The 12,858-nt window shown below is 37.9% G+C and overlaps 1 protein-coding gene across 5 annotated transcripts in view; it reads right to left on the reverse strand.

Moving 5' to 3' along the window:
- Positions 1-12,858, reverse strand: part of Diaph3 (diaphanous related formin 3) — a 471,820-nt gene that overhangs the window by 129,364 nt on the left and 329,598 nt on the right. For all 5 annotated transcript variants that reach the window (XM_031361487.1, XM_031361488.1, XM_031361490.1 and 2 more), the window contains one exon: positions 11,480-11,615. In XM_031361487.1, coding sequence (XP_031217347.1) covers positions 11,480-11,615 — 136 coding nt within the window. The remainder of the gene's footprint in view (positions 1-11,479; positions 11,616-12,858) is intronic.

Raw genomic sequence — 12,858 nt, forward strand, 5'->3', positions numbered from 1 at the left:
ACTGGGAAAGGAGAAATTCGCATGTAAATAAAGAAAATATCTAAAATAAAAAAAAATAAAAAAAAAACATTTAAAAGAGTTAACATTTACCTCATGAAAATAATCAATGCATTCAAAAATAATGAGTGACTGCTATTAAAAGACACTATTCCTTAATTCAAAGAGCATTAACAATGTTGGTCCTCAGAAAACATTAAAATAAATAATGGAGGATAAAGGTTACAAAACAGCCTTTAGTTTCATGGGCATCGAAGAAAACACAGTATAATTAGCATTGCGAAGCCAGAGATGATCATCACTACTCTGCAGTAGGAGAGTCATGCACAATTTCTCAGAACTGCAATGTGGTGGAAAACTGTGGGTTCATAGTTCTTGCCCATTTTCTTAGTTCTTGAGTGAAAACAAATCTTTTGCTCCCCAAGTACTATTCCTGTGACTGACTTTGCATTCAAGGTAAAAAAGGAGGAGCTGTCACTCGTTTAGCATCTTCAAACTAATTGCCCATCAGAAGGAGCTTGAAGACCATGGAGGGAATTCATGCTACTTCCTCAAGCAGCTATCCTTCACCAGGCACTCTTGCTTACTACAGACTGACAGAACCTTTCACTCAGCACTGATTCCACAAAAGTGTTTCTGCTTTGCAAGAGTTCCTTCCAGACTAGGACTAATAATTTAAAAATAAACATGCAGAGAAGTATATTGGACTAAAATTACTGTCACTTCTACCCATTAATGATAATTATTATTGGAAGCTTATTGTGACAATTCACTCTGAGATTCACTCTGCTTGGGCAATAATCTCCAACAGTAGTTAGTCATCCATTTTGTTGGTACCCTACTCTGTCATATCCTCGTTGCCTAGGGGCATTCTAGCCTGTGTTAAGGCTGCCCTCAATATTCACTCTGTTACTATTATGTTGCTTCTAATTTTCCTGAAGAACATTGGATATCTGAGAAAGGAAGTCATCCAGGAATATTTTAAAATCCTATTACAAAATAATGTCTAATTTCATCTAAACACTAATGCCCATTCATACCATTACAAGCAACATATAAATATTCAATTTCCCTGCTTGATTCTCCATGTTTGCCCTGGGGTATATTTGTTTGGCATCAGACGCCAAATTCAGTTTTTTTCTCCTCTTGAGATAATGGTTTTAGACCTTCATGAGCAATTCCTAATGTAGTGAATGGAAGTCCTTCAGCTTTAAGGACAAAACATCAGAATGACCCAGAATAGTGAGAAAAAAAGAGATGGCACATTAGGAAAACTATAAAGCTTGGCTCTCTCTCTGGCCTTTTGACATACTGCACATCTCTAAAGATGTGCAGACAGCACCACAGAAGGGCTACAGCTGGAAGCACAGGCTGGCCTCACTATGAACCAGTCAGGCCTAGTGCTTCTGAAACCCCAGAGGTTCAAGCACACAGCTTCTTTTGTCACAACAACACACTGGACAAGATCATTTTGTTTACTCAGACATGTGGTTAAGTATCGAGTTTTCCTAGCAATTATAATTATTTTTGACAATACTTTTACTCAATCGGTAGTGTGCTCTTTTTTTAACACATTTACCATTTTGCAAATGTATGATCTGTGATAAATGGAAACAAGACAAGCTATTGTATTTACTCTATCTTTAAAAAAAGGCTATGGTCTACAGATTAATGATCTATATCACGAATTTTAAAGGGTTGGATATCACATATTTGAATGTTATGGAAACTATTATTTATGTAATAACTACTCATACTCATAGCATAGTGTTAGCCATAGACATAGAAGCAAAGTAAATGGTTTAAGTACTTTTCACAAAATAAAACATTTGTTTAATCATCTAAGTATTTATAAATATTTGACAATTGTGATATTTTGGATATACAGGTTCAATAGATTGACAGGTACTAGGAAATAAAGAATAAATAATGTCATGCTCTTGATCAATATGGATTCAAGCAAGTGAAATAAAAACAAGAGAAAATTCTTTACATATTGTACTGCATGACCTTAATAGTTAATTAGAAATAAATTATTACCAAGTACAAGTTTTGTTCAGAAAACACATGAAGTAGAATATACAAATTGAAGTGAGTCATATTTCATAGTATCCAGTCCGCTAAGAATTAGAAAACAGGTAGATAAGTAATACGAGCCTATAATGCCAGCTACTAGGGAAGGTGAGGCAGAAAGACCTTATATTCAAATACTGCCAGGGCTATATGGAGGGTTTAAGGCCATATGAGGCAACTTACCAAGACTCTATGTCAAAATGAAGAATAAAACCAAATAAAAAGGAGGGCTAGAGGTGCTGGAGAGATGGATCAACAGTCAGTCAGACATTACCCAGAGTGAAAGACCTCAGAAAACTCAGCCTTAAACAGATTATCTCCATCAAATCTCTTCCTCGGGCTGAGGGAACTGGGAAGAGGAGGCAGAAAGAGTATGAAGAGCATGAGCACATGAAGCAGACAAAGCAGGGTCCTCTACCTCACCACAGATCGAAGCGCATAGGGTCTCCCAGAGACCCAAGCAGCAAGCACATGGCCGCGCGGGCCGCAAGGGGCTGCGCGGGGCTTCTCGGGGGCTGCGCGGGGCTTCTCGGGGGCTGTCCCTGGCCTTCTGCTTGCACATTATGGCTGTTGCTTTAGTGTTTTTCTGTGATTCTTGAGTCTGTAAACAAGTGGATTTATGGATTTTGTTCCTTACCTTAATCTCTTTTCCTACTGTTTGTCTTGTGCAACTCCAATGTGTTTTTGTTTTATCATACTATATTTTATTTAGAAGCCTGTTTGTTCTCTAATGAGAGTCAGAAAGGGAGTGAGTCTGGACTGGGGTGGGGCTGGGAGGAACTGAGAGGAGTAGAGAGAGGGGAAACTAATCAGGATATATTATGTGGGGGGGAATCCATCTTCAGTAAACGGTAAAAAAACTTGTTGCTCTTTAGAGGACCTGGGTTTGGTTTGCAACACATACATGGTTGTTCACAACAGTGTATAACTCTAGTGCTAGGGGAACAAAAATCCTTTTGTGACATCTTTTGCCTCTGCAGGCATCAAGTTTTCATAGGTTACACTTACATACATGTAGACAAAACACTCATATACATAAAGCAAACACTTTAAATTGAAAGAAAACAAGATACACATACACACATTTAGGTAGAATGTTGAGGAAGCATACAAGATGCCCTAAATTTAAGCCCAACTACAGGTGGTAAAAAGGTACTTCTGGCAAAAAGGAACCAGAAATAAACCTGGAAGTAGCAATGTTCATGCTTGAGGTAAAGTAGATGATGGAAACAACTCAAGAGAAATGAACAGTAAACAAATCCATAGTCTCATACTCCATACCTCTGCTGCCAAATCTGTCTCAGAATATGGGGTTTTTCAGACCACAAGGAAGTGTAGGAAAGGAAGTAAGGTACATAGCCACACTGTAAAACAGCATATCCAATGTTATCAGGGACACCATTCCTCTAACCAAATGATCTCTGCAGCATGAATACTCATATGTTGTGGAATCTGGTATCAGTCCACATCAGGTTCGACAGCCAAAGAATTTGTACATTAATATTATATTAGCATTAGCTGTTCCCTTTCAAAGAATTTTGCACACTTGCAAACCTCAAGAAGAAGGTAGTGGAAATCTTCTTTACTTTAGCTTCACTGAAGGCAACATCCTTTTTGCATGCAACTGTGTGTGATTAGTTACTATAGCTTTTTGGCTGACACCAGTCAGGTATGTGGCTTTAGGTACAGGCTAAGTTTCACTTTTCCAAGTAGAAAACCATTTCTTCATTTTATAGAACCAGTAGATTAGATGTGTATGGTGGTGCCATCCAGGTTCAGATCCGTGTTGAAATGCATCTAAAATAACAAGTGTCAAGGCCTCTGACTCTTGAGGCAAGTGAAAAGCAAAGACAGAACTTCACATTTACCCCTACACATCAGAATAATAAATAGGATAAGTCTCATTTGCAAATAAGACAGTAGTCATTTTTTTCATGTCTAAAAGTAAAAAGCACATAATTCTTATCCAGATTCAAGTAGCAATTCTATCGGGTACTATCAAGGGGACAACGTACCGACAAGGTATATAAGCACTGACTGAAGGCAACACCTATAGCTAAGGGATACTCTGTATTAACAAAGATGATACCCATGTTCACTTATAATACAATGGATATATATGATGTTACCAACAGTTATAGGAGGTCTATACAGGATTAAGTGGAAACAAATTCACTGGCAGTTTTATTTGTTTGTTTGTTTGTATCACAGTATAAACAAGGTAAATCTGAGCTTGCAAATAGAAAAGTTATGGACAATGATTGTAAGAGTGCAATGACAAAATTCTTACATGTAATTTATGCCATACCATTAGAATTTAAATTAGTTTAGTCAAAATTAATCTTCTGATAAATGTAATCTTTTAGTTGTTGTTTTGGTTTTTGTAGATAGGTTTTCTCCGGTGTACCACTGGCTGTTCTGGAACTAGCTCTTTGACACCAAGCTGGCCTTGAACTCAGAAATCCACCTGCCTCTGTCTCCTGAGTGATAGGATTAAAGGCTTGTGCCTTCACCTCCACGTGTTTTTTGCAGGAGGTTGGGGGAAATACTCTTCTATTCCAAAATCAACTTCCTAAGATTGAGGTCTCTCTCCTAAGCACATAGCTAATGTTGAGTAATGCCCACAGGAAGAGCAATGCAGCATCTCTTGTGAAACAAGTGGGAAATCTGTTAGTATCAGTGAGTCTCACAGAGGTGAGAAACAGAGTGCCACAGAAGACCAGGAGAGCAATGCAGCATCTCTTGTGAAATGAATGGGAAATCCGTTAGTATCAGTGAGTCTCACAGAAGTGAATAACAGAGGGCCACAGAAGACCAGGAGAGCAATGCAGCATCTCTTGTGAAATGAGTGGGAAATCCGTTAGTATCAGTGAGTCTCACAGAGGTGAGAAACAGAGGGCCACAGAAGACCAGGAGAGCAATGCAGCATCTCTTGTGAAATGAGTGGGAAATCCGTTAGTATCAGTGAGTCTCACAGAGGTGAGTAACAGAGGGCCACAGAAGACCAGGAGAGCAATGCAGCATCTCTTGTGAAATGAGTGGGAAATCTGTTAGTATCAGTGAGTCTCACAGAGGTGAGTAACAGAGGGCCACAGAAGACCAGGAGAGCAATGCAGCATCTCTTGTGAAATGAGTGGGAAATCCGTTAGTATCAGCGAGTCTCACAGAGGTGAGTAACAGAGGGCCACAGAAGACCAGGAGATGCCAGGGGGGAGGGAAAGGAAATGGAGAGAATGCTGAGTGAAGAAATGGAAATCAGTTCTCAGTTTCAGTTAAGTTGTGCTGAAGATGGCTAAGTGGAACTGCCTCCTTCTTGGCTTTCAGCACCCCACATTCCACCCCCAGATATGTTGAAAGAGTAGAGGATGGTATGTGACCTTACACAGCTACACAGAACCAATATGCATTCATGTGTACAAAAAAATGCACTCTTATAGTTTCGGCTGTGAGCTTAGCCTTTAACAGTTAAGCCATCTCTCCAGAGCTTAGTTCTTCTGCAACTTGATATGCCACAGCAAGTGATATCCAAGAGAGGCCTACCTTTTTCTGAGAGGAAAGGAGGAAGGGGAGACTTGGATGAGAGGAGGGAAAGAAAGCTAGAATCAGGATGTAAATAAATTAAAGAAAAAAAAGAAAAAAATACACTCAATGAATCTCTGTAATTGAAACTACATCATTTGAATAAAAGACATTTCTGCACACAAATAAGATATGTGTAACTCACAGACACTTTGGAAAGGTTTCTAACATGCTAAGGGCTCAGAGAACAGAGTTTTGGTGCCAGCATCAGAAGCAAAAACTTCATGTGGCTGAAATGCTGGCGATAGAAAAGGTATTTCAGCGCACTTGTTCTAGTTGAGAGCATGCTGCATTAGTGCCCCTTATTAAGCTTACTACTGTGTGAATTCTGCAACTTAAAGTTTGAAGTTAAAAACAATAGTATGGGGACCATTTCCATCATCCATGAATTACTGAGCACTGTACTCTGCCGGGCTCCGGGCTATTTAGAACACACAATAGAGTTCCTTAAGAAGTGAGTCTCACTGTGCTGATATGATCCTCTCAATCCTTAACACGGATATGAACATCCTGAAGACCAAAGTGGAGCTTCAGGTTAGTAGAGAAGCATGCCTAGGTTAAATAGTGAAAATTTGCTAATACAGAGGAAGAGATTACATGGCATAAAACTGCTGACAATGGTAAAAAGAGAGACAGTTGTCCCTCTCTGCTGAGGTCTCAGGGACAATCTTCAAACTTCATAGGTAAAGTCTAGTGTGGTGGTTTGAATAGAAATGGTCCTCATAGACTTATGTATCTAGATGATTGGCTCGTAGGGGGTCGCCATATTAGAAAGGCCTTGCTGGAGCAGGTGTGGTGTGGCACAGTAGGAGGAAGTATGGCACTGGGGACAGGGTTTGAGGTCTATGCCCAAGCCTGGCCACTGTGTCTTATCTCTTCTGATGTAGAAGTGCCAGCTCACATGTCTGTATGCATAAGTAAGCCAGCCTCAGTTAAATGTTGTCTTTTGTAAGTGTTGCCATGGGTGGTCATATCTCTTCACAGCAATAGAAACCCTAACTAAGACATTTAGTGTCACCAATTACTAATATGATTTCCTTTTTTTTTCCCCACACCATGATTATCTCATCAGTTGTCAAGGAATAATATGATGATTAAAAAGATGACCTTTGGTCAGAAAATGTAAGCCTGGACTACATTGCCAGCAAGACTCTGTGCAAGTAAATTGAATATTCTGATGAAAAGTCTCAAGATTTTTTTTAAATATGACACATAATAAACACGTGCAGAGCCTAGAAGATTAAAAATGATAAATTAATGTTAGCAAAAGTAGTTATTACTAATGTTTTATCAAATAGGAATGAAAGAAAAGAGAGATGCACCCAAGCCAACCTAACTTAATTTGTTGTACTACCTTATCCAGATAAATGACTAAAGCTATTGGCTCCTTAAATGCAACCCTCACTGGTGACACTAGAAAACTGAAGGCAGTACTGCAAAAACCTAGTATCTGCACAATTATGGAAAATAATCTAAGCTTTATGCCATCTATAGAAGAGGGGTAACTGTTCAAACCTTTCTGAAAGCAAATACAGATAGAAATTGCCTATCTATTGAGACTGCAGAGACATTCCTAAGTGGTGTTTATGCAATACACATTTCCTCTAAAATGGATGCCTAATTGTTTAGCTGATCCAAACTGTGGAATGGAAAACAAAGGAGCAGTTTTGGCCATGTGGGTAAACAACGGATTCCTAAAAGCTAATTATCCGTTATTTAATAGACTGAAGCTGCACCAAATGAGACATTTAAGTCTAATAAATAATAGACAAATTGTAACCTAAAGACTAAAATATAGGGGCTGCTAGTATAGTCTTTATTGCTCCATTAAATAAGCTCTTATTTACTTCCTCGACAAAACATAATTATACAACACTGAGTCCATTTCAAGGCCATCTAATATGCTATAGAAAAATTATGTGAATCATCTTACATAAGCAGGAAATCTTAAAACATAACATTTGAATTCTATTATCAAATGCCCTGTTTGTTTCTATGTTTAAGAAATAGAAATGGCATTGGAAAAATTTGTATGTAGTTAATAAATCCATTATTCCTATCTATGCCTTTTTAGAAAGGATTGGATAAAGGTAGCTATGTATTTAAATAAATACTGTCATGTATGCTCAATACTTTATATAGATGTTTTATATTTTAGTATTTTCTATATTAAAATAATTCAAAATTAAACCATCTTTACTTATTCTACACACATATAGTGATAAAATAAAGACATTTTGAAATTAATTTCCTTATTTGTTTGTAAGATAATATCCCATCACTGGCAGAAACCACCAAACCTGCCTATGTGAGTATCTCAGAATTCCAGCTCCTGACTCTTCTTGCAGAAAGTGAACATGACTTTTAACACTAGAATATCTGATAGAGACCCTATAGCCTGGATTTCAGACTTACTACTCAAGTGGAATCATAACTGTGAGTTTCCTTTTGGAAGAGATCTAGCTCACAATGTTACATTCATCCTATTAATAAAGCCCCATTGTGAAAGGGCAGAGACAATAAGCCGATATAGATCTGATCAAAGCTGTCCATTCTCCCTTCAAGGGCAGTCATCATGCATGGTCAATAAGAGTGCAGAATCGAATTACTCTACCATATTTGGTAGTAATTAGACAATTTGTTTATCTGTGAAAAAAATCTTAGTTCTTCTTTGCATGGCAATACTAAACCCAGGAAAATCTGTGGGAAGAAGGCCTCTGTGAGCTTATGTCAGTTACAGGAGGACTCATCTCTGGCTCAGTCATCTCAGGGGTTGTTGTGTCTTCAAAACAAAAATTAGATGAAATTAAAACTTCCGGTCCAAAGAAGTAACAAGTACTTCAGAGTACTGATATTAACTTTGTAGTTCATACAATTTTTACACCAGCGAGACCAGGGTAAGGATGACTATGAAGGTTTGTGAAGTAGTATGTTTTATAGAAAAGCAATATTGGCAAAGAAAATTTGTATATAAACTTTGCGATGGTCTTCAGAAAAAAATGCTTAAAGGTATAAAGTACATCATAAGCAGTACAGTGAACTGTAGAAATACAAGCCTGCTTATCCCAAAGTAGACACACTAGCCTTAAACAGTGTCAGTTCCTTAGGACTTCCTAGCCAGCCACTTCAGTTAGAAATTTGAGATACAGCTCATACTTCCTTTGCTATATAAAACCAAACTGATAACACCAGCTCCGGGCCGGACACTTCTGCCTCTTACTTTACTTCATATAAACTGCTATTTGAACTTATGTAGTTGGTTGTCTGCTCTACTCTTTCAAATGTTAACTTTCTCTACAAAAGGCATTGCGCATTCTCAGTTATGTCAGCACAAAGGAAAACAGCATCTTGCTTATTGATGAATGAATCAATGAAAAGTGACCTATATGTTACATCCTTATCAACAGTAGTAAGACAGTAAGAGAAAATCACAACATATTCTCCTAATACAACATCAGTGCTCAGATTTGTCACTGTAAAAGACAATATATGTATCCCATGATATTTCTATCAGAATGCAATCAAATGCGGGTAAGATATCTTACGTTAGTAACTTCTATTTCATTGCAGAAAGGCTTCCAATACTGTAAAAATAACGATTTCCGAAAAAGCACACTCAAAACATATTAGAAAAGGTATCATTTAGGAAATAAAAGCAAACCAGAAGGGAGGAGAGAGCGAGAATATTAAAGGGTTGGGAGGATCCCAGACAGGACATTGTGAGACTGTGTCCAGTTTAATGAAACTTTTGTAAATTGTTTTTACCCAGGCTATGCTTAGAACATAGTACTTTCCTGGAAAAATGTCATCAGGTGTACTACACATGACCTTAATGCATGAACAGCATTTGAAAAAGCCTATGGGCCAAAGACACTTCACTTACTTAGACACATTTGTCATCATTTGCAGACTATGTCTTGAAAAGAGACTAACAACTGTTACAAAATCATCTAGGGAGCCAACAATGAGCTCCATGATAAACTGAGAGGCAATGGAGTGTTTTATTCTGCTTTTTAATTTTTGAGAGAGGGTGTCACTATGTAGGTGATAGAAAGAAATTAAGGAAAAACATTATAGGACAATAGATCATATATCTTAGAGATACACACACACACACACACACACACACACACACAGAGATTAGGCTAAGATTTTAATTTAAGATTATTCCAGAAGCTTTTTTTTTTTTTTGGTTTTTTTTTCGAGACAGGGTTTCTCTGTATAGCCCTGGCTGTCCTGGAACTCACTCTGTAGACCAGGCTGGCCTCGAACTCAGAAATCCGCCTGCCTCTGCCTCCCAAGTGCTGGGATTAAAGGCGTGCGCCACCACCGCCTGGCCATCTGATATTCATTTTTGATAACACTTTGAGATATTCCTTGAACACTTTCTGAATTTCAAATATAAACCTGGAATTGGACTTAGATGCCTAGAAGAGACACTACTGTACCCATTTGTCATCTAAGCATAGCATACACCTACTGAGTGCAAGGAAAGAGGGCAGGACTGCAGCACCGCCTCTCCCTGCTGGGGCACCATGGGTGCAGCTCTTGTCCTGAATTGTAAACTACCAGAATTTACCAGTAACACTGATGAATATTTTATTAAAACCTTCAATCTTTATAGCTTTGGAAACAAAAGAGTCGAATTGTTAAGGTTAAAAATAAAACTACAATCTACTATGTTGCTTCCCTAGTTAGTGCTATCATTTGTTCTTTTATTGAGAACAGATATTTTATATATATAATATATTCGGATTATGGTTTCCTGTCCTCATATCCCTCTGGTTCCTCGCCCACTCACCTGCCATCTGGATCCACAACTCTTTCTCTTACTAAAAAAGGAATAGTCATCAAAGAATTAATAAAGTAAAATGAGATAAATAAAAACAAATAAGAATATGACACATTTAATTTTATAAAATATATAATAGATGCTTCTGTAAAGTTGTAATTATATTTGTCAAGTTTTTCAAAAAGTGTCCATTGCAGTAAGAAAACATTCTAATATAGGTATAGAAGACAGGATAGTGGACACAGCCTTCCTTGGTACTGTGACGCAGCTTTAGAAACTATTCCCAGGTCATTCTGCTTCATTCACAGAGCTCCTGTGCTCCAGTCAACACAGGCTATTTTTACGTAAACCCCTGACATTGTATCTTTTTGTCTGGGAAGTTTCAGGATGAGTGGCTGAAGAATACTGAAGCGTGTTGGCAATATGTCTAGAAGAAATGACATAGTCAAATGTTTCTTTCATCTTTAGTTATTCATAGGGATTACAATTGGTAGCTCTGTCTCTAGAGTCTCTGACTCTCTTTGTCTCCTCTACCCACTACCAGTTCTTTCTTCTCTGCCTCCCCTTCAAGTTATGGAGACTAAACTCAGCCTGAAGTTCATGCACACCAGGCAATACAACAGCGTACTTTATGTCTCTCTTAATCAATTTCCTCTTTTCCTTGCTTTTTCTCTCTCCTATGCTGTACTCGGTCGAAGAAATCAGTCTATGTCCTGCAGAATTTCCTGTGAGTTTCTTATGGATGTAAATGTATTATTGTAGACAAGCACTGTTCTAGACTTGTTATCCCGATAATGATAAAGGAAGAGAATACACTTGACTCACAAGTCTGCCAGAGCATCAACACTAGAAGAAACAACACACACTGGCAAAATAAAGGGAGGAAAGTCACTCATATCCTCATGACAGATATGCTCTATAGCTAATCACAGAAACAAGTGATCATATTTCCTTGCTCATCAAATATATTAAGACACTGAAGAAGAACCACATGAATCATCTGTGTCCATGCATGAACAGGGAAGGCAACACACTCACCAGTTTTCATTTCTAATAAGCGCTTTTTCTCTTGCTGGCGTTCAAGTCTTTCTTTCTCTGCGCGCTCTTTCGCTATCCTGGCACGTTTGTCCTTTTCCACTGCTTCTCGTTTTTTGATGTTTTCCTTTAATGCTAGCTAATACAAATAAAATTTGAAAAATTATTAATTTTAACCAGTGGTTCCACAAGAAACTTATCTAAAATCACACACAAGGCACAACTATTGAGTGATTCTCTTTCAGATAACATTTAGTTCTTAGATGAGCAGTAGTCATATAATGTGTACACATAAACCCTTGTTACACATGTATCTATAAATACCACGTTAGCTTCAAAGTATCTGCGTATAAGTGGATTTATCTAAAAGGGAAAAGATAGACAGAAGCTAAAAATAAAATGGAATTTAATATAAATATCAAATCTGCTCACTAACATATAGAGAGAATGTTAACTTCCCAAGATCTCTCCATATATGATCTTTTGTAAGATATTCAACTTTAAGGGAAGCAGTTGAAGAAATGTTAAACAGGGATGAAATCTCCATTTAATATTCAGGAAGCAATACTATTTTGTATAGATGAGCGTTATAAAGGCAACTATATAAATATTTGAGGTCTCAAAGTCAGATCCTGTGACTGTTGATCAAAACCAATAACATGCTAATGAAAAGAAGATCTCAATGGATATGTGATTAGTTAATTAATTTCTTATTTCTAAGTTTTATACCAATCAAGCAATGCCTCTCATGTGGCATCAGTGAGAATCAGCAGGTAAAGGTAGAATTTTCTAAGTGCCAACAAACAGCATGGCACCAGATTACATCAAACACACTGTATTTCATTTAAGTGTCAATGAAAACAAACAGGTTATGTGTTAATTACCAATAATATTTTAAAAGTGTACAATTACAATTAAACTACAAGTAAGTAGCCTAGTATTTTTCTTCCAAATGCAGCTCTAGAGATTGAACCCAGGTCTGCTGTTAGCAGGAAAGAGCTCTGCCAGCCGACAACATCCCCAGACTATTGGCTTTCTGTTCATTTGTTGCACTGTTTGTACTCACAGGTCAGAACATAGACAGGCACTGAATGAAAGGCATAACCCCTTGTTTCTGTTCCTGTCTGGCATTTGCATGGGGAAATTCATGTGAACATCCATGATGTGGACATCAGGTTCTGATGGCAGGTGACTTCCTCAATGGCTCTCAGCCTTACTTGTTGTGACAGGGTCTCCCACTGAAACTGGAGCCCATCAATTTGGTTAGACTGCCTCACAAGTGGGTTGTAGGGCAAACCAGGAAGCTCTGGGCATCTTCCTGTGTCTGTCTTCACAGCACTGGCAGTAGAGGCGCTCTCCACTAAACCATCCACAGCTTTAAC

Source organism: Mastomys coucha, unplaced genomic scaffold (assembly GCF_008632895.1).
Source record: "Mastomys coucha isolate ucsf_1 unplaced genomic scaffold, UCSF_Mcou_1 pScaffold9, whole genome shotgun sequence".
NCBI classification, from domain to species: Eukaryota; Metazoa; Chordata; class Mammalia; order Rodentia; family Muridae; genus Mastomys; species Mastomys coucha.